At 47.8% G+C, this 22,276-nt stretch overlaps 1 protein-coding gene across 1 annotated transcript; it reads left to right on the top strand.

The window, feature by feature from the left end:
• The first annotated feature begins 19,478 nt into the window (after positions 1 to 19,478).
• On the top strand, positions 19,479 to 22,138 carry CRYAA (crystallin alpha A). The gene is made up of 3 exons (XM_051770859.1): positions 19,479 to 19,676; positions 20,621 to 20,743; positions 21,789 to 22,138. The coding sequence occupies exons 1-3, from the start codon at positions 19,488 to 19,490 to the stop codon at positions 21,996 to 21,998; spliced, it is 522 nt and encodes a 173-aa protein (XP_051626819.1). The 5' UTR covers positions 19,479 to 19,487; the 3' UTR covers positions 21,999 to 22,138.
• The last annotated feature ends 138 nt before the right edge of the window (positions 22,139 to 22,276 follow it).

Genomic DNA, 22,276 nt, shown 5'->3' with positions numbered 1-22,276 from the left:
TTTCTGATAATTTTTTTTTTTTTGGTGGAAGTTACAATCAAATTCTTTGATTGTTTTTGGTTTGGTTTTTTTTTTGTTGTTTTTTTGGGTTTTTTGGTTTTTTTTTTTGTGCAGGGTAGGACCTAATTCTCTCTGATAACTTTTTGTTCAGGGTATGACCAAATTCTTTCTGATTGTTTTTTTTGTGGAGGATAGGACCAAATTCTTTCTGATAATTTTTTGTGCAGGGTAGGATCAGACTCTTTCTGATCATTTTTTTTGTGCAAGGTAGGACCTAATTCTTTATGATATTTTTAGTGCAGGGTAGGACCAAACTCTTTCTGATCTTTTTTTTTTTGTGGACAGTAGGAACAGATTCCTACTTGCAACAGGGATGGTGCTCCAGTTTTAAAATCACGTCATGGAAGAAACTTACTTGCTTTGCTCAAGACTGAGAGCTCAGTGCGCTACAAGTAAAATTCATCCCTTAGATATTTTGGAATTCCATGAAGCGTTACCCAATAAGCTTTGTAGTGCCACAACCCCATTTGAAGTCCACAGGAATGTTCATAGAATCACAGGATGGTTTATGCTGGAAGGGACATTAAAGATCATCTGGTTCCAACCCCCTGCCGTGGGCAGGGACACCTTCCACTAGCCCAGGCTGCTCCAAGGCGCATCCAGCCTTACACCTCCTGCAATTCCTCATTTGGATTGAGCTGATTCAAGGATGCTGTGTCCTGTCACAGGACAGGGACAGTCCTCTGGGCACTGCTCTATGTCCTTCCATCCTATTTCTGTACGTTCTCTTTTGGGATGCAAGGTTCACTCACCTCCTCCCTGGTACTTCCAACAAACTTGCACTGATTTTTGCTTTAGTGTTTTTGTCAAAGCCTTAAGGTAAAATATGTCAAAATATATTTTTCCCGAGGAATCAAAATATACTTTTCCTTAGGAATTAAAATATCTTTTGAATATTTGAAGTGCACTGGGTTCTCAGACCTTATCCTGTGAAGACTCCATTCACTTTAGATTTCCCTTTCTGTGGTATATTGCTGAGGGTAAGAAGCATTTCCTGGAGAGTATCTTTAACTTAGGCCCTGTAGGTCAGTCGTTGTGCTGAAGTCTGGCTGACCCTGAGATCCACGTTTCACAGACAAGTAACTTGACCTGGAGATGCCATTAGAAAACAAACCAGCTGCTCCCATGTGGGAAATACGCCCTTGCACATGACAAGCAGAAATCTTACAATGCCACAAACCCTCCTGTTTTGCTCTGCCTTCTTAAGGCCCAGTGTCATCACTGGATATCAGCTAAAAAGTGGCGAGGACAAAATGGTGCTGCCCAGATTTGGTTTGGAGGTAAAAGAGGTGAGAGAAAAAATAAAGAGGGAAGCAGCCAGTTTTAAGAGAGGCAGAGCAAGGAGGAAAGGTGAGGGGAAAAAAATGGTTGTGAAACAAAAGACAGCAGTGCTTGGATATAGAAAAAGGAATGAAGCAAGCACAGAAACACATCCAGGGGGGGTCAGTACATAAAGTACTTAGTGCATTCACTGGAAAATAGCACTTTCTTGTTGCCAGTGCCCAGAACTCTGCATTAATTAAAGAAGTACCTGGAGTTCCAGGCCAGCGCACAGGACTTGGTTTCTCAGGTTAAAGGGATTTCTCTAACAGTGCATATGGAGGGATAATTAGTGACCCACAGCCAGCAATCCCTTTGTACAATTTTGCCAGCTCTCTGCTTGACACCTCTTGGAACACGGCACAACCTTGAGAAAAGAGAACCAATTTAAGATGTAACGTCAAAAAATTAATCTGAGAAGGCAGGTCGTGCACATTAGAGCAGAGCTGTAGCTGGTAATCTCATCTAATCTACTTCCATGCCTAGACTTCAGTAATCACCATGGTTATATAAGCAGATCTTATCAAAGTTCCTTAATTATAGCAACCCTTGTAAATGCAGCACAGCACAGCAGGAAGGACTCTGCCACCAAGCACAGGGGGACAGACCCTCTCTGAGGCCTCCAGGTCACTCACAGTCCAGCACTGATCACCGTCAGGGGTGTGAGGGCCCTACTTTGATGCTGTGGGTGGAGGTAAATTGAACTGTTCTGGTATGAGGGGCAGACAGTGGGGTGGGATGAATGGCAGGGAAGAGGAGAAGAAATGCTGAGTCAGCACAGACTGAGCATAGTTGGCAGATTTGCGTGTCTTTGGGACACTTTTCCTTGGAGAGTTCTTGAGACCCTGATTAGGAACGCTGCTGATTTGTTAACTATTGCTGTTACAGAGAGATTTACAATTGTAAACCAGGAAAAATTAATAAAGCTGCAGGGCTTTCAAGTTCAACACGAAGTGCCACAGCATTTTGGTCCACCAAGCTGCTCTGCCATCTGGGGTCACCATGGTTATGGCAATTCCTTTTTATAAAAAGCCCTCTCTCCATGCCCAGAGGGGCTTACAAGCTAGACAAAAGTGCCATCCTACTCCCTTTACGAAGGAAATATAGAAATCAGGTGATTTTCCCAACATCAAGATGGACAGATGTTTGGAATCAGGATAAAAATTTAGAACAACCTTGGTGGTTCAGACAGACCTCTTTCCCCAGCTGTGAGATGTGCAGCCCCAGAGCTGTCCCTAATTCATCTCCCCACTGTTGCATACCCCAAGGGCTGAAAGAATTGACTGGAAAGTAATCAAAAATCCATCTGACAAGCAAATCCAGCTACTCCTTCAAGGAAAATTCCTCTCTGCGCTGTCCCAGGCAGTTTGGATGGAGCATTTTGTGGGAGAATCTGTCATCTTTGGACCTTTTTGAGTACTCTTGGAAAATTCTCCAGGTATTGCCTGCTGCCCCCAGGTAGTCAGAGGACCAAGAGGACAACAAGGCAGTGAGAGTTTGGTGGAAACCTTTTGTTATATCTCTACTCCAAAGACTTGTCTGGTGCCCCTTGAGCCCATACAGGCTCTGTGCGTGTGAGAGCAGCTTGCAGATCTGCTGTACCTGTCCCATAATTTTGTTTGTTTTCAGCTTGGCTCCAGCTGGCTTCATTTGGTTGTGGTTTCCTGGTGCAGCAGGAGCTTGGCTAACATGAGCTCAGCCCCAGTATAAGGGGCAGGTTTCCCTCCACCCCTCCCAGCGCCTCTTTTTTTCATCTCTCATACTTGCCTGACTGCATTGTAAGCTCCTTGAACTGGCTCAAATGGCCAAACTGAATCATTTTATCTTGCAATCAGAATTTGCAAGGGGAAATGAAGCTGCACTGCACAGATGGGAGCACAGGGTGAGAGGAGGGATGGAAATCAGGGAGAAGGAGGAAGACAGAAGGCTTCTCCCTTTCTGTAGCAGCAAAGTTGTTCAGCTCAAGCCCATCACGGGACTGTACCCTCACAGTAGAGCTTTTTTATCAGCAGATATTAAATCTAAAAATAGGAGGTGTTTCTGCCAGGGAACCAGAGCAGGAATATCAGAATGAGTTGTTGTAGTGGGGTGGGGAAACCTACTGCACATTCAATTTGCTGCCTGCAGTTGAACTCTGCTCACAGCTCCACGTTCACAAAGACAGGGATCATGCCAGATTTATCCTGAAATATGTTTACAGAGGATGTTTTGTTTAGGAAAGCAGCCCAGTCATGACAGCTTGAAGAAAGGCAAGGCACACTACACCTACAACAGGCTTCTTGCTGCTTCCCTGTGCCAGACAAACCTCCCCCAACTCCAGGGAGTTCTCCTGGGCCAGGTGTGGGTAAGAAGTGCAGGTGAACAGGCTGTGGCACAGGTACTCAGCTACTCAATAGGTGCTCTAAATCTTTCCTGCATCACTGTGCCCTGTGGCTTAGCGAAGAAGCAGCCTGACGTGCAGCGATGGACGCCTCCTGACAGCAGACAGTGCTGCTCTCGGTTTGCTTTCCGTGACAGCCCCGCGAAATAATCCCCTGACTCCGGAGTGGATGCCCGGGTGAAAGCCACTGCTTTAGATGGATGCAGGAGCTCCCGTGAGCTTTCATTCCCTTTGCTGGGGCTCCCTCCGGTGGCACTCGGCTGGAAGGGCTCACCCGCCGCAGCAGCTACAAATCCTTGGCAGAAGTTGAGCTGGGCATGATCCAGGGACACGTTTCCTGCCATGACCCTGCTGACGGCATGAGGCGCTCGGGATGGGCGTGCAGGGGTCGGCAGAGCCCAGTGCAGGGTGATGAGTGACCCTTGAACTCCAGAAGCAGGAGAGTTGCTTCAGGAGAGTTGCTTCAGTGATGTGGTTGACACTTTTGGAGTCTGCATCTCCCTGTTCTGCAGTGTGGCCTCTCCCCAGTGCGGGTGCTGCTGCCCTGTCCCCACCTGGAACCCTCTGAGCAGAAGGGAGCCTCCAGAAATGTCCATCACGTGGGGGATTTTATGCCCCTGTCACTCTCACTGGCACGTGAAACAAAGCACCAAGGGTTGTGCTGCCTCTGTTCACCTCAGTATGTAGATGCTGGGTGATGCCAGGGGGGACTGCTGTATCATTTTGGAGATGTGGAGATCCTGGGGTTGCCCATGAGGGGACTCAGATGTGGGATCCATTTTGGGGGAGAGAGGAGGGATAACTTGGGAAAAGCTGCCTGGCCCTACACCGGCATGGCAGCCCTTAGGAAAGCGTGACCAGAGCAGCTCGAGTTGTGAGGTGACATTTCTGGGAAAACTCCTGGTGCAGAGAGAGAAGCAGGACAGTTATAGGGAGGCCCTGAGAGAGGATGGGAATGTGACACCGGGAATGTGACACCTCAGGAGCTCATGAGATGAAAACAGGAGCCTCTCTTGCTTTGTGCAGTTTGCCTGGCTGAGAGTGGCTGTGGTGTGTGAGCTCTGCTCTCCTGGCTCCCTGCAGCATCCCATGACAGGAGGCAGCTCCTGTGGAGGCCAGTGGGCTGCTCTGGAGACTGCCTGCAACCCCTCTTTGCTTCCCCAGGGAGCCAGAGCTGGGCAAGGAGACTGCAATTTTGCCATGGGGTTTTGTTTGGCTCCCAGGGGTTCAATCTGCCCTGTCCAGGTATCCAGTGCTGTGGTGTGTTCATCCCAGCTTTACACAGAGCATCCCCTGATGCGAGCAAGAGGTGGGGGTCAGTCCTGGTCAGGCTGTCCCTGCCTGATGTGAACATGCAGGTGCATAATGTGGATGACAGACAAGCCTGTACGTAGGGCTGTGTTTGTGGCCCTTGTCAGAGAGGCTTAATTACCACAGTTAAAGAGACAGGGGAGGAGATACACCTCCAAAAGCAAAGGCAGTAGAAACCCTCCAGCAAGTAGGTTCAGAGGGGTTCAGGTGAGGTGAAACCCAAGCCCAAGCTACCACTTCCCCACTGCCACCACCACCCTTCAGAGGCCAGGTGAGCTGCCACGGGTCTCACGACCTGTGCCGCAACAGGGCTCTGCTCTCTGCATCACACATAGGTGCCTTGGAAAATTTTACCCAAAGCCAAGCTGCTTATTTTCAAAGCAAGGAGCTCTAATCCTGTGAAAATATTATTTTCCAATTATGGCTTGCAGAATGGCTGATGCAGATCTAATCGATCTGTTTAGTCAGCCCTGTGAAAGCACGGGCATCAAAGCTGCTGGCTCTGACGCAGCTGAAGGGCTGGGCTGCCTCGTGTGAATTCTTCCCATTGTTGTTCTAGCTCTTAATTTCAGGGCAGTAGCTGCAACAACAGACTTTGCTGCCACCTGACTGAGAAAGAAATGAGGCTCAGGGAAAAAAGGTCAGTGTTGTTGCTAAGCTATATGCTCTTAAGGCATTTCCCTGGAGCTTAGCAAGAAGTAAATGTTCACAGCATCCAGCAGAACTGTGTTTTTTCAGAGCAGGGCCCAAGATCGATGGTATTTACAGTGTTAGTTTTAGCACTGTAAAGTAGCTCTAGCTGAAATAATACTAACTCAGTAAGTAACACTAGGGGTGTGAATCTGTTACAGGAAACCTACGCAACACTTGGGTGGCTGTTGAAATGTCCTTTGGATGTAGCACAACCAGAGTCCTGGAAAGGATCTACTGTACTCCTGTGGATTAGCAAAAGACAAAGAATGTTTCCCAGGAGCCCAGTTTTGGAGTTAGATTTCAGAGCTGAGCAATACTGAAAGCTGGAGTAACACTAGACAACTGTTTACCCACAAGATTAAAATCTATTTAAAACAGCCACAACACAAGCACTAGTTCCTGCTAACTTTGTTGGTATGAGGCAGTAGTGAGAGAGCTGGAAGGTGACAGTGTCATAAGAGGGAACCTGAGCTCTGCTAGGACAAGGCAGCTGAAGCTGCTGCATAGCTCAGTAACTCCACAGCTGTCATGAGGCTACTCAGCCATTCAGCTGATCCTAAATTAAACAGACTCCCCTCTCCATTCACTGATGCTGCTGAAAGGTTTTTTACCACTGCACCTGGAACAGCTTTCCTGTAGCCCCTGGCACTCCTTAGGCTCAGATGTGCACTGCTGATTTCAGTTCTCTGGCCCATATTGCCTCCTGTTGTACTGAACGGCTAAAAAGCTCCCTGTGGAGCTTTCAGAGGAGCCTGGGCAGCTGCTGGCACTGGGCTGGCAGCTGTAAAGGGACCTGGGGGTCCCTCTCCTCAGCTGCCCACACCTCGCTCCCCCCCAGCTCCCAGACTGCAGACACCCCCAGCCTGATCCCAGAGAGATTCCAAAGATGGGCCAGGAGCACACTGCAGCGGTCAGGAGACCTTACAGCCATGGTGCTGAAGTCTCAATGCGCTGGTCTCACCGGCCACAGTGATTTTCCAGGTCTCATCTACCACAGAAAGAGCCTGAATTTTATTCCTTTGTTCTCCTTAACAAAATGAGATTAAATTACTGCTAATACTTAAAGATACACTAGACTGGAGGGAGCCTGCAGCAAGGGCTGGCTGTACCCTCAACTGACTTGGAACATCTGAAATTATTTGAAAATAGATAAATTTTTGGCTCAAGAAGTGCACACATTTGCTGTGGTTTCTGAAAGCACAGTGTGAAAGAAGTTCTTTTGAAGGAAGTGGCCTCTCTGGTGTGTAAATCAGGTTGTTCACCTCCTTGAAGTGGATGTTGACTGGACACAGCCAGAGAGTTGTGGCCAGTGGCTCCTTGTCCAGGCAGAGGCTAAGGATGAGGGGTGTCCCTCAGGGCTTTGGCTTGGGACCAGGGCTCTGGAATGTCCCACAGACAATGGGATCGAGCTCACCCTCAGCACGTTGGCAGGTGGCAGGAGGCTGAGCAGGGCAGGTGACACAATAGAAGGATGGAGCCATCCAGAGGGATCTGGGAAAACTTGAGAAGTGGGACCGTGAGGAACCTCATGATGTTCAACAAGGCCAAGTGCATGGTGCTGCACATGGGTCAGGCTGGGGTATGAATGGATTGAGAGCAGCCCTGAGGAGAAGGATTTGGGGATGCTGGTGGATGAGAGGCTGGACATGCCCCAGCTGTGTGTGCTGGGAGCCCAGAAATCCCCCGTGTCCTGGGCTACATCCAAAGCAACATGGGCAGCAGGTAAGGGGGGATTCTGCCCCTCTGCCCTGCTCTGGTGAGACCCCACCTGCAGTGTTGCCTCCAGCTCTGGGGTCCTCAGCACAAAAAAGACATGGACCTGTTGGAGCAGGTCCAGAGGAGGACATGAAGATGATCCAAGGGCTGGAGCCCTTCCTCTATGAAGACAGGTTGAGTGAGCTGGGGTTGTTCAGCTTGGAGAAGGTTCTGGGGAGACGTTATTGTGACCTTTCAGTACTTAAAATGAGTTCATAGAAAGAGGGAGACCAACTTTGTACATGGGCAAATAGTAACAGGATAGTTTTAAACTGAAGGAGGAGAGATTTTGGTTAGATATTGGGAAAAAATTCCTGTCAGAGTGGAGAGGCATTGGAGCAGACTGCCCAGAGAAGCTGTGGATGCCTCATCCTGGAAGTGTTCAAAGCCAGCCTGGATGGGGCTCAGAGCAACCTGGTCTAGTGGAAGGTGTCCCTGCCTATGGCAGGGGTTTGGAATAAGATGGTCTTTATGATCTCAACCCAAACCATTCTGTGATTCTATGACAGGGGGAGGCATCTCCACGGAGATGAAGAGGGATTGCTGGTCTGCCTTTGATGACAGTCATTAAAACCAACCACTTCCATCTCTGCAGAGCCTGAACAGCAGCACATGCCCACCCCAGCCCGGGTCTGTGCACTTTTCCACGCATGCTCCCTCTGCCCTTTGTCTCTCTCAACAAATGGGCAGCCACAGTGAGCACCCTAAGGCAAGATACATGGCACTTTAATCAGTATGCCAATGCCTACAAAAGAGCCTGCTTGTTTTTTTCCCCCCATATAAACTGCTTTCCTAAGCAGTTGTCTCCGCTGGAATGTCATGGGAATTTTGCTGTGTTTCTAGACCAGAAGTGGTTCTAAAGTCACAGCTGCAAAAAGTGTCCTGTTAGCCGTGCTGGGGTGTTGAGCAGGTGTACTGATGCAGGCTCACCTGCAGCTGCTGTTTGCTTACACATTCTACTAAACAGCTGGATTAACAAGGTCAAATCAAACAGCTGTCATTCCTCACGCTGTTTTGATGTGGTAGATAGTGGGTCCTGGGAGCTCCTACAGCCCAGATAAAAATTGGGGAAGAAAAATAAATTGATGCTCTGTTCAATTTTTCCTGGTGATTCCCCATCCCTAGTCTATCCCTAACTGATCAGTTGAGCACAGAGTGCCGTGTCCAGCACATATCCAGCCTGGAGGGTGTGAGTGCCTCTTCTGGGTTACTGCAGTACTTGGTGCAAAGCTCAGGAGATGCCACATGTGGGGGACCAGGAACCTCCCTGGCTGTGGATGCAGCTTTGAGAGCTGAGGAGGGCTCAGGATACACGTTTCAGCTCTGGATTTTGTACTGAGGGTCATATAACATGTCTTTGCTCTGGAGTTGAACTTCCCTTTGCAGTTGGAAGAATTTAGCTTTGGGCCAGGTAATGCACTCAGCTTGAGAAGCCACACTGCAGGGACAAGTTAAAACCAGTGCTTACCTCCAAAAACTGAAAGATAAGCTTTGATTGGGTGTGAAATTAGGCAGCAGCACCTGTGAAACCCCAGCTCTTTCCTTTTGTTTGCCTATCTGTGCCAGGTATTAGAAGAATATGGCACATTGCCTGGGGGCTGCTTGGACAAATCTAGTTGTCTATGGCCCAAAATGAGCTGGTAGATGAACACTTTGAAAATTAGGTCCTGGTTTAAGGGTGAAAATGAGAGAACCTGTGTTTGTCCCTGTGCTGGTTTAAAAGTTAACCAGCAGGGGGAATGAACTCAACTCAAAGGAGAGATTATAAGTCAGAATAAAAATTTATTAAAATAATACAGTAAGTACAATAATACAAACAAACAATTGGTCTCAACCCACAAAAACCCAAATGTATAACCCAGTACCCTGGGGCATGAACAAAGTGGTGTTCCTTGGGCCCTGTTTGAGTCCAAAGTAAAGGGAGAGGGGAAGAACCTGCTGGTGGGAGAGCTGCTGCAGTCTGGCCAGAACTGGTGATCGCAGTCCAGTGGTGGTCTAAGTCTGGTTGAGAGCGATGAGATGCAGCCCTCCTCTGGATCCCACGAGGGGGTTGAAAAATGTTCCAAAACTCCAAGATTATATATCCCAGTTCAGGCAGGAATGCTTGGTACTCCCCTCAGGGCGGGGAGTTTCACAAAGGGTGTGAGGACAGAAACATCCTCCTATCTCACAGGCCTCTTAACACCTAGTTTATAGCCTGAGGAGTCAGGCTCTATGGGCAGAGGGTGTGAATAGTCTATTGACAACAATAGTCTAGTTTCTGGGAAATGACATGGAAGGCTATAGAATACAGTTTTGGGTTACACCCACCATGATGAACTGATCTCAGCTGTCCTAACTAGGACAGTCCCTTATTTAGAGAATAATGTTGATAGCTCAAGTTGATGGGATGGATGAGATTCCTGACTAACTCAGGTCATCTTGTAGGCAGTTTGGAAAAGTCTTTTACAACGTGCCTGAGAACTCTGCTGAAGCCCTTCCAGAGCCGTGCAAAATTTCAGACCCTAGAGCACATTTTGCCTGAGTGCTTTGTAAAGGAAAAACCAAGTCTGCAGTGTGGCAACCTCTGGGAATAGATGTTACAGGGATGTAGAGCATATTGTGATCTCAGCTGAAGGCTGCACATTGCTTCTGGTATGCTGTGAACACCCTGGAAAAATTGCCTGTGCTACAGTTTATGGAGGTAAAAATGACTTGCCAGCTGTGTAAGCCATGGAGCAGCCATGTCCAAACCCTTGCAACAACATTCACTGAAGAAGGGCAGCATCTCTTCTGCTTTGTATGAAGACATTTATTACACGTCGTTACAAGGGCTGCACTCCTGCTTATGTGGCCTGAAATTCTCAGGCCCTAGGAATCCCAGAGGAAGGGAAGCAGCTTTCAGGAAGTCTGTCCTCATTTTCTTAAAGATATACTTACCAATCTTTTTTGACGCTTTTATTGATTACAGCAAGCATTCCCTTGGCTGATCGTTTATTTCTTCAACCAAACTGGATTTTTGAAGGTCAGGATAAGCCATCCCCCTGGATCAGGGCAGGGGCTTGCAATTAAGTGGTACAGATGCAGCAGAGCCTGCTTTTTGCTGGGGTGTTGTGAAGAGCAAGCAGCTCTTTGAAACGACCAGCTCTTTTAGGAATCCTAGAATAGGACTGTAAAGCAACACAGGCCAAGAGGACTGAACAGCACTGACATGTTTTAATCACTCTGCAGCACAGAAATACACAGAGATATCCCAGTGGATAAAACTGGGGAGTCAGAGGGGAGAACAGAACAAGACTTTGGAGTGAGAAAGTGGAACACACTCAGTCAGTAACAAACCAGTGGATAGCACTGCAGGAGAGTCACCTCGCGGATCACTCGGTGCGGCTGCAGAACATTCCTCCTGTCATGCTCTAGGTGGAGAAAGAACACCAAGCCTTGGGCAACACAATGCACATTTGTATTTGCTCATCTGCCCAAATGCTATCAGAAGCCTCCAGAACCTCTCTCTTACATCCACAGCTACTCATAAAGTGCATTACTTCAACAGTTGTGACTGAGAACACCCTCACTGGGTCACTGAAAAGCTCCTCTGTGTTCTACAGGTCACTGTGTCGCCCTTGGAAGTGAGAAATGTTGTGCAAGGACTTTTGTGTTTGCACGCTGTGGATTTAGATTTGGGGCCCTGCGTTTCAAAAAGATTGCTCTGAATTTCCCTCCTATTACTGAACCCACAGCTGCAATTCCCTTCCTCTGCACCACTCTTCCCACCAGCGACACACAAAATTCTTTTATTTCTTTTACTCGACAGCTGCAGTGGGGATTTTTCTGTTTGCTTGTTTTCCCTCAGTGTATTTGGTCCCCCGGCTATGACCTTTTGACAAAATGTATAAAACAGCTGGGAAAAAAAAAGGAAGTGAAAAGAGGGGTTGTTTTAGACTGGAGATGTTGAAACAACCTTTGTCATTTAACCTTAATTATACACAGCAGCGCCGTGGCCATTGGTGTTGCATCAGCAATTTGAAGTCTGATCCCATCTGCTGAACCTATAACATTTATGAACATATAATTTCCAGTGGGCTAAAGTCTGGGAAATGTGATGCTCTTCAGCTTGATCATCCCTTATTTTGCGGTCTCCTCCCCAGGAGCGTGCTCCGGTCCCCGGCCTGTGTGCCCTGTTTACCTCTCAAGACCATGAGAGGCGTCAGGGGGATTGATGGCTCGTTCTGACTCCTTCCCGTGCTCCAGTGATGCAGAGCAGCCATAAGCCTGTGGTGTGCAGCAGCTGGGGAGCTGTGCCGGGGCCAGGCCTCGACGCTGTCCCCGCGCACACGCGGTGACGCACGAGAGCCGCGCTCAGCACTTTGCTCGCCGCTCTATCGCCCTAATCTTTTCACCACTACCCTCCACCACCCTCACACTAATGCTCATCCTCACATGAGTGCACACAAATCCAGCAAGAGGATTTGGGAGCAGCTTAGACAAACGGCTCATTAGGGTCTTTCTCTGCCAAGTGATGCTTTTTTTCCCTGAGGTTCCCATCACCGAGCTGCTGTAAAAATAAATTCTCCAAGTCACCAGACAGCTGCCACCGTAACAGACTTGTCTGGCATCCAGGCGTAAGGGACAGGGATCGTTATCCCATCAAGAGCTGGCGTTTTTTTGCTCTCAGTTAGGCTGCTGGATGGACAGAGTGGATCCCTTTAAGCCACATGAAAGCTGTCATTATTTTGTGTTTCTCCTCAGCACAGGGAGATTTGCAGATCCTGTGGCTCTGAACCCATTGGAGGTTCAGAGAGATTTCACCCCCGTGACTGCCTGTTAAAGGAGGTGCTCCTTGCAGTAATCTCTGGATGCTGTGTGTATTGTGCAATCCCTGTATGTTATCTCATTTAACTTTAAATAACCTAATTAAACAGGCAGCCTGTGTGCACATGGAAGCTGGTGGAGAATCCTGTTGATTTCAGGATCTGTAGTACCAGCAAGTCTCTCAATGCCTCTCACTCTCCAACCTGATTCAATAATATGAGTTTGCCTGCCCAGACCCTCTTTCATCAGTGTCTCTTTTAGACCTGATACTGCCTTTTTGCCCTGTCCACTGCCTGCCATCTCTGTGAGCCAATCTCCTTTAGCATCACCTGCAATTAGGCAATCTTTGGAGCTTTCCTTTTGGAGCTTAATCATTCATGCAGTGACATCTGCCTTCAGTGTGCAGTGTTTTCCCTCCAAGCCCCACTCAGATGGCGAGAGGCAGACTGAGACCAGGACTGTGGGGTTCACTGCAGGATCACCAAGTGGCTGCAGGGTTTGCAGAATACGTTTTATGGGGCTGCTTGTCCTGACCAGACCACCCTCCTTTGGTGTTATCATCACTTCCAGTCTTCTTTCAGTGCTCTTACAGACCTCCTCCTCCTCCTCTTTGTCCCCACTACATCAGCACCACTTGTTCCATTTCACTCTTTCTCTGGAGTAGCATATAAAGCCATTTTTTTGCCTGGCTATGCCCTCTTTTCCCCTTCTCCAGACGCTGACCCTAGTCTCATCTGCTTCCCAAGCCTTTCACATTGCCTGTTTGCTGAGTGATTGATTATCTGTGGTAGAGCATTCCCTGTAATACCCCTGCTCCTCCCTGATGTCGTAGTTTCCCAGTACAGAGGGCTGGGTATTGATCCTTTGGAGAAAAAAAAAGATCTATAGGATCAGACTGCTATAGGCTTTGTGGGATGATCTGCTCAATGCAGGAATGCTCATGTTGACCATGGAGAAATAACTCACACCTAAACTGTCAAGAGCACTGGAAGAAAAAAAATATTTAAAATCAAAGAACCATATAGCAAGTTGTGATTTATTTTTAAAGAAGTCTCCATCTGAAGATATATCTTATTTATTTATCTATTTATTTATTTGAGGTTCATACCAAACCAGGAATGGACATAATTTCCCCTTTCCTCTGAAAAATAGCCAATATTTTAATTATTCAAACTGTTATATCACTTACCAGAATTATTTGCTTCAGATGAGTAAACATCACGTCGCAAAAGAAACCTACACTCTCAAGTTCTCTGTTCTGAAAAAAAATGGGTGTAATTTCCAGAACCAGAGGAATATTTTATGCACAGGAAGAGGGGCCATGGAAAGCTCAGGGAGATGAGATCTGGTTGCAAGGCAGAGGGACTCTCCAGCAGCAAGCTCTGTGGAGTTGCAAGCGAGGTGATTTTATTCAAAGAAAGGACATGGGGGGTGAAAAGGGCTCAAATTGTACCTCTACCAACTCATTTTACTTGTTCCCAGTCACCATGATGATACTTACCCCCTCTGGAAAGCGCTCTGAGATGGGGAGAAGCATCATTGCTTAGCAGCTGTAAAATTCCAAACCTGCTCCTGTCCCCGTTCTCCTGCTCTCTGGGTGTGTGAGATGCTCTCTCCACATCTCCCACTCTCTGGGCTCTGCTGCAGATTGGGAAGCAGAGAGCATCCCTCATTCCCTATGCAAATCCATTGATGAAAACATAAAATGCATTGTGCTGCTAAAACTTGCTGAGCTTGTTTGACTAAGTGCCAAGGATTAACAGCACGTAAATTCACCATTGATTTGACAACAATGATATTATGTGCCCTAAACACTGATGGGATTTGTTCAGTGTTTAGGATGTGGGCTCTGAGGTGGAAAAAAGGGATTGCTAGTAATTTTTTAAGCCTCTTTGGCTGCACCAAGGCAGACTGTTGATATTATATAAATTCTTTAGATAAAATAAATATCAGTCTTTGTATGAGTGGAGTGGATATTTAACTTTTCCAGTGTACAGCTAAATTGTAAATCTGACTGTGGATCGCTATAAGCCATGAAATAAAAATTGCCCCATCCTTCTAAAATAGGGAAGAAATTGCTGGAGTAGAAAAAGAATCCCAAAGGCCAGCAATAAAATAGGAGAATGTGCCTTAAAAATGCTGGGGCAAAGATTTATTTTTGGGTAGAAAACTAGAAATGTCCCCTTCACAGCTTGCCTCTGCTGTGATTGCTCCTTCCCTGGCTCTGGTGTTCAGCAACTTTGGAACCACAGTCCCTATGAGACAAAAAGTGTTGTCAGCATGAGTGGGGACCACCTGGGACAAAACTTGGGGTGCAGGGCTTGACCATTCGTTAAGAAAGAATTGCAGAGGTGAGAGAAGGGTGGTGATTTACACCAGGACAAGCTTAACCAAGAGGCTGGAGGGCAGGGAGCAGCTGAAAGCTGTTTGAGAGGCATGGGAATTTGCAGGGTTCTCTAGGAACATGCTTATCTCTCTTTAAAAGAAAAGCAAGCCAAATTTGGTGGTTTCTTTGTTTGTTTTCTTAAATACACTTGCAGAGAGTTAGGCTTCTAGACCTATCTTTAGACTTCTTAATATGTGGCCCAATTTTCAAAGGTACTCATCATGTAGCAACCCTCCCACTAACTGGCTTCTTTCTTGCTGTGAACTGTCCTCAGAGAGGGGTTTTCAAGTGTTCTCTTTGCTTTTGACAAGAAACATTTATTCCTCTAATAAAAAAAAAGAATATAACACCTGCCTTTTCTCATGCCAGCCCTCCCACTTTGTTACTCCTCAGCCTCAACCCCAGATAAGTGTCCTGCAAACAGCACTGATAATGTGGCCTGGCCTCTTCCCACCCAGTATAAACTTCAGTAAGATATCAACAGCATTCAAAACTCATCAGAATCATTGTGTTAGTGCTTTCCATGGTATCTGGTGGGGGTTGAGTGCAGAGGAAAATGAGTCTCACTGCTGTTGCAATCGGCTGCTCCTTCCTCCGTCAGCATCCCAGGTCAGACGTGGTAGAAAGGTTGGGAGCTCCTGGCCATGAGGAACAGGAAATGTGTGTTCTAAAGAAAGGGCTCTTCCCTTAAAAAGAAAGAAAGAAATGCTCTGTGTTCATTTCTAGGGAAAGCTTTTAGTAAGTGCTTAGCAGCCAAAACTGATAGCGCTGGCTCCCTTTCAGCTTGACTAATTTGAGAATGTTTGTATTTTTTTTTTCCCCACTCAACAGCTCCCTCACACACATTATGCAGTATTTTCCACCACAGCAAGACTGGTAGGAAGAAAACTTGCAACAAAATCACATTATTACTTGCCCTAGCTCTGTATGCCTGCCATGAATTCGTTTTTGTACCTCACAGATTTGTGAAGGGGAAACTCAGTCTGATTAGCATGCTGCAACAATTTTATGATTACATATTCCAGAGGTTGTTCAATCTCGTATGTTGTCACTAAACAGCTGATATCTAAATGCAGAGGACCATCTGAATGAGTACACTTGTACTTTTTTGGGTTGATAGGTGTATTTGAAATAAAAAGCGCTGCAATACACTCCTGTTTTCCATTAAGATCTGAAGAGTTTCATCCTCTGCAGGTTGACAGGAACCACTTGACTAGAGAGAATGTGCAGATCAGAGCAGAGTTTGCCCTTCTGGGCAATCGTGGGGCTGCAACACACCAGCTGGAAACAGTAGTACCAGTTCTATTAGCACTTCAGAATCTCACACAGACCCTCCACAGTTACACCTGACCAGTCATTCCTCCACCTAAATACATTCTTTTCACTTTTGGCTCGTACAGAGCTTGACTATGGGGGTTGGAGGCAGCCCTGGACTCACCTAGAAATTGTCAGGTGAGAGTCAATCACGCAGACAAACTCAGAGCAGCTAAATACAAGCGAAGGGCTGTGCTTGATTGCTGATGCCAGCTTTACTCAGGAATGTGATATGGGATTTCTGCAGCTTGTACTGGGCAACATCCTTTACTAAACGTCTCACGTACTGTCAATTATGCATCACAATTTAGGAAGGGATTATTTCAAAGGTCAGCTGGACAGCAGAACCTACTGCAGGACTTTTTCAGTTCAACTCATTCTAAGTTTGCAATGCAGGAAAAACCTGCCTTTGCTGCGTTGCTTTTGGGTGTATTCATGAGCACATGGATCAGTTTTCTTCCTTTTGTAGGAACACCAATAAATCTCACTGCTTTTGCTTAGCAGGTGATAATGATGCTCAAATGTTGTGTGTCTTGCGAGGTACTGAACTGCTACAAAATGATTGCTTTCTCATACCAAATTCCCACTGGGCTGGATTCATCTCACCAGCTTTGCTCATCCAGAAGGAGGTTAGAATTAGAATTGCCTCCTCCAAGTCAGCTCTCCAGGCTCCCTCCTTAGTCAGCTGAGATGTAGGCACTGCTGAAAGGGGTCTCATTTCACCTTTCCTACCCAACCACATCATAACATGAGCCATCTGGAGGCATCTGTCTGTCTCCACCGACTGGACAGGGAGCATGGACCACTCACTTGGGCTGGACACTTAAGTTTTAGACCACTGGAAGTGAAATGTGATGCATCTCACAAGATTTTTTTTTTTTTTTTTGCCCAATAGCATGCAGGCAGTGCAAAGTCTGCACCCAGGAAAAAAAACTCCTGTAAATGAAATTTACATTTCAGTGAAATATTTTTGCCCATAAAAGACAAAAATGTCCGTCGAAGACATGTGGATATGATTAATTCTAGGAAAAGCCATGAAAATGTGGATCTGGAAGAAGATAAAGACATAAAACCATAAAGTTGGCTGCCACTTTTCAAGTATTTCAGTATGTAGTAATATACATAATTTTAGATAAAATTAAGTTGAAGGTATATTGGTAATTTTTTCTGAATACCTAATTCCTTTTATCCCATTGGACAGGGTGCTCTGGTCACATATCACATATTGAACACACATGTGTGTTCCATCCCGCTGGAACAGGTTGCCCAGAGAAGCTGTGGAACTATCCCTGGAAGTGTTCATGGCCCTCCCTCCTTCCTCCCCGCCTCAATAATCCAGGGAATAGTCTGAATAACATGCTGGAGGTCAGAGCTCCAGGGTTTGGCAGTTTCATAAGGACTGAAAGATGTGTGCTCCAGTGAGTGGCTTGGGATTTGAACCTGTTCCTTTGTCTCTCCTCTCATTTTGCTTCTCACTCTGCATAACAGACGATGTTTTCTTTATCAGGTCACTGCTGCAGCTGGTTAAATACAGGTTAGCAGGTCTCTGGAACTCGGTGGCTGAGGAGAGGTTTTCTTCACTCCTGGGGCAAAGACTCAAATCTTGTAGAGCTCTTGAAGAAAAATCTTGGAAGCACCTTGTCTTTCCCTTCGTTTTCTCAATCAAAATGAGAGATTTCTCAAGCAAAATGACAGATTTCGGACAATGGGACTAAATGAGGGGTTAGGTCTGTCTGCTGTGGTTTTTTATCTCCATGGCTCAAGGAGGGATTGATCTCTTTTTGGCACCTGATTTTAGAAAAGCCTTCATGCCCAAGAGACACGACCAGATCATGGGGCCTTTTCTTGCTGGAACTTGGTAAGGTGGAACCGAAACTCTTGTCTGTCTTCTTACTGGTTTCGACTGCCTTTTTGGGTGTTTTTCTGTTCAACCTTTTGTTTTCCATGAAGGAACAGGATTTCCTGGTTCTCACTTTTCCTTTCCTGCTTCTGTGCACTACAGGGGAGGGGTCATGTGTGGGAGTCAAGGCCAAGGAGTCCAAGACCACAGTGCCTGGATGCCAGGTGATGCTCAGCTGAATGTCACTTTACCTCACTGCTTTTCTGAATTTGGCTCCTCTGGCCTGGATTGATCCCATTTCTCCCAAAGCACTGATGCCAGGATCTCAACCACACTTTGTTTCTTTAGTGCCTGGCAGTGTGAGAGGCTGATCCAGCCCCTCAGCTCTTAAGTGCCCTTTGGAAGTGCCCTGTTCTCTCTCTCCCTTGCTCTCTGCTGGCTACAAAAGGTGCTGGGATGCACAAGATTCACATCACAGGTGCTTCTGCTGCCCATAGGCCCCTGGGATGCATTCCCTGCATCACTGGCTGTGGTGGAAACGGGGTTCTGTCTGTCTCCACAGCCTGTGCTGAGCCTTGCTGTGGAGCTGGGCAGCCTCACCGCCCTTTTGCTGCCCAGCCACCTCAGCTCTCTGGCAGAGCCTGCTGCTCTGGCAGCGGGCAGGGAGCCCATTCCCCGGGCAGTCCGGGGTGCCAGATGACCCCTTAAAGGAGGCTTTAAGTGAAACAGAAATGAAAAACAGCTGTAACCAGAAATGCATGTTAAGCAGGATCTGTGCTGTGACACCATGAGATAAATGCATCTCCCACATCACTCCTAAATCAGAACAAGGACCCTCTCAAGAGCAGCTTTCGGGCTGCCGTTACGGTCGGCGACCAAACTCATTTTTCCTTCTTTCTTTTGCCAAATTATTTTTTGTTAAAAGTTTTTGTTTTGTCAGAACCGTGTTCATGCTCTGCATCATTTGTTAGTCCTGCCTCCCTGCCAGTCCTGCCAGGACCCCTGTACCAGGGGCATCAGACTCCTCTCAAGTGGTAGAGGCACTTCATAGCACATCACAAAAAAGGTTTCCTTTCTTCAAACTGAATCAGCCCCTTTTCCCTTGCTTGGAAGTAAGCTGTTTCATTTATTTGGAAGAAATCTTGAGTCTCTGTTTCAAGGAGGGGCAGAAACAGAAGCAAATTAATGAAAAGTCAAGGGTGGGTTACAAGACCTGTGGAGCAGACCTCTCCCACAATCATCCTTGAGATGCCCACTGGGGTGTTCTGTTTAACCTGCCTGATCCCGTAGCGGACCTGCCAGTCCCGCTGGGCACCCCGTGTCTCACAGCCCGCTGCCTGGCATCATCCCTCCAGGACATCTGGCACTGATTCCAACCAGACTGTCATTTCCAGGTCAGTCTCCGCATTTCTGCTGACCACGTTGCCCCCATCATGAGATCATGTCTTTCCAGAGGAATCCTGCTAATGCCTTCATTCTGCGAGACCGGTATATATAGGGGGAGCTTCCCTGGGGCTGCACCGCGCAGTCCAGCCAAGGCATCGCCGTCTCCCCAGCAGCGGCACTGCCCCTTCTGCTCTCCCCTTGCAGCCACAGGTCGCAGCAGCAGCAGCAGCAGCAGCAGCAGCAGCAGCAGCAGCATGGACATTACCATCCAGCACCCCTGGTTCAAGCGCGCTCTGGGACCCTTCATTCCAAGCCGTTTGTTCGACCAGTTTTTCGGGGAGGGTCTCCTCGAGTATGACCTCCTGCCTTTGTTCTCGTCCACTATCAGCCCCTACTACAGGCAGTCCCTCTTCCGCAGCGTGCTGGAGTCGGGCATCTCAGAGGTAAGGGCCCTTTGACTTCCTCTCCTTTTCCTTCTGCTCCCTCCTTGTGCCTCCACCTGCTCCTCCTCACCCGCATCCCACCAGTGGCTGTAGCCCCGTGCTGTGGTGCGAGGGGGCTCAGACCTCCAGCCCACCACCAGGCACAGTCCACTTGCCCTTTCTTGGGTGCAGAGGGAAACCTTCCCTGGAGATAAGCTCTCCCTTCGAGGAACAGAACCATTTTGGCTCCTGATGGTTGTTTCCAACACATAAAAAGCTGCCTTTGCTGCTCTGTGCCCACCAGCCGTGTGGCAAGGAAGAGCCAGGCTGCTCCCAGAGTAAGGGCCTGCGAGGGCAGCTCGGCATGGGAGAGGAGCCTGGTGGGCAGGAGCTTTCTCCAGCCCCCTCCTCCACCTTGGGAACACGGTGGTTTTAACAATCCCACGCTGAAGGACCTTGGAGCAATCCTCCAAAGGCAGCTGTAGGAGTGTGTAGCCGTGGGGGCTGCCTTCTGAGCTCAGGGATCAGTTCTTTCTCTGGCCCTTTCTCACTGCGAGACCACAAGGAAACCATTAAACATGGAAAGGACAAAACACGTGCTGTCAGAAGGTATTACACTGGTTTCCACCCCTCTTTGCTGCTGGGTAAAAATGCCCAGCGCATCTGGCAGAATGCTGAGTGCAAAAGGGTCCCTGACACAAGAATAGCAGCAAGAAGTGACCTCTCCCCAGAATAGTTGCAATGGTGCAGACACCTACCATGGCCTCCCAGTGTCCCTGACACCTACCAAGGCCTCCCAGTGTCCCTGGGTCCCTGTGAAGGGAAAGAAAACCCCACCTGAGGCCCATAGTCACGGAAGGAGAAACTGTGCCACTACCAGACCACTCCATCTCTGGCTTTTAAGCTGTTGGTGCTGACTCCTCACTCAGAGCTCGGGTCTTACTGTCTGACAATGCTCGTTTCAGGTGAGGTCTGATCGGGACAAGTTTACAATCATGCTGGATGTAAAACACTTCTCTCCCGAAGATTTGAGTGTGAAGATTATTGATGACTTTGTGGAAATCCATGGCAAGCACAGTGAAAGACAGGTAAGTGGAAGTGACGTGATGGTGGAGCAACTGGGGAGTTGAGCTCCGTTTTCCTTCTTTCCAACAGTTCTCAGCTGAAGGAAAAAAAAAAAGAATTTATCAGAAGAAGGAGTTATTTATTGATTGTCACTATTGGCATGGCCAGTTCCCACAGAGCCCCAACTTGATATCTGACAATAACAAGCTAATCCACTCCTCTTTTGTTTATTTTCAATCATCATCTTCCATAACCGTCAGATGACGGTGTCCATTGTTCCCTAATAACACTGGACCAGACAAAGAACATCATCTGGCGCTGCTGAAGCATGGCTGAGTTTTCATAAGCCAGAATCACTAGTGAAAACAGAGTTTTCATGTGCTGATCTGGGAGAAAAAAGCAAGAGCAAACAAAAGAAAAGAAAAACAATCAAGTGCCTCAGGCTTGGAAACTTTTAACACGTATGTCATGGAAATATCTGTGGGGGTCGAAAAGTGAATTATACCAGCAGGGGTTTAATTCTTCTCATACACATATTTGGCCAGACAAAGCTCTAGTCTGGAAACAGTATGTATTTTTTAATATAGTTATTTTTTCCAGAGGAAGAGAGCAGCTGTTTTCATGGCCAACTTAGAAAAAATAATTGCATTTCTCATTCTTTTGGCCAGAAAAAGAAGGAGGCCAGGACTGTGGCTGACACAGCATTGCAGCCTAGTAAATAAATACATGGGTGCACATATCCACCTTGCTTTTGCCTTCCCGGAACTCCGGGCTTTGTTTCCAAGCATCCTTTGAAATGAGTGGCCTAAATCAGGTCTCAACCTGTAATATGGCCAAAAACCACACCCTGCTGCTCTGCTTGGCTCTTGCAGCTTCAGGGGCATCACGGGGCACTCCTGGCCCCACAAACCTGTAAAGCATTAAAGAAGGCTGTGATGTGCCCAGCGGTGCTGGCAGCGCAGCGTCACGATGATCCTGGGGGAATGCGGATGTCCCCGCAGGGCCGGGCAAAGGGAGGCACGGAGGGTTTCTGACGCGCCTTCCCCCCCTTTCCCCACTGCCTCTCAGGATGACCACGGCTACATCTCCCGGGAATTCCACCGCCGGTACCGCCTGCCCGCCAACGTGGACCAGGCCGCCATCACCTGCTCGCTGTCCAACGATGGCATGCTGACCTTCTCGGGCCCCAAGGTCCCCTCCAACATGGACGCCGGCCACAGCGAGAGGCCCATCCCCGTGTCCCGGGAGGAGAAGCCCACCTCCGCTCCTTCCTCCTAAGCCTGCCTGCCACCGCGGCGCGCAGGCTGCCACCACCCGCAGGGCTCATCCCCAGAGCCATTGCACAGATATCAGTGAATATCCAGAGGGGTTTATTTTGTTGGTTCTTCCCCTACTTTGTTTCCTTTCTTTTTTTTTTTTTTTTTTTCCTTCCTCCTCCTCCCTTCCCCCCCCCCCCCCTTTTTCCCTTGGATGGAACGAGGGGCTGGGTGAGCGGCTGGTGGACTAATTGAAGCTTAAACCTGTGGGGATGGCATGGATGGCAGTGCTGCCATGCT

The sequence above is a fragment of the Manacus candei genome, unplaced genomic scaffold (genome assembly GCF_025592945.1).
Source record: "Manacus candei isolate 608988 ecotype Guabito, Panama unplaced genomic scaffold, ASM2559294v1 h1tg000126l, whole genome shotgun sequence".
Lineage (NCBI taxonomy): Eukaryota > Metazoa > Chordata > Aves > Passeriformes > Pipridae > Manacus > Manacus candei.
The sequence above is the reverse complement of the archived record's forward strand: the minus strand, read 5'-3'. Positions and strand labels throughout refer to the sequence as shown.

Coding starts and splice junctions, on each gene's coding strand:
- CRYAA (XM_051770859.1), top strand. CDS start 19,488: ATGGACATTACCATCCAGCACCCCTGGTTCAAGCGCGCTCTGGGACCC. Junction 19,677..20,620: donor TGGAGTCGGGCATCTCAGAG/GTAAGGGCCCTT, acceptor TGCTCGTTTCAG/GTGAGGTCTGATCGGGACAA. Junction 20,744..21,788: donor GCAAGCACAGTGAAAGACAG/GTAAGTGGAAGT, acceptor ACTGCCTCTCAG/GATGACCACGGCTACATCTC.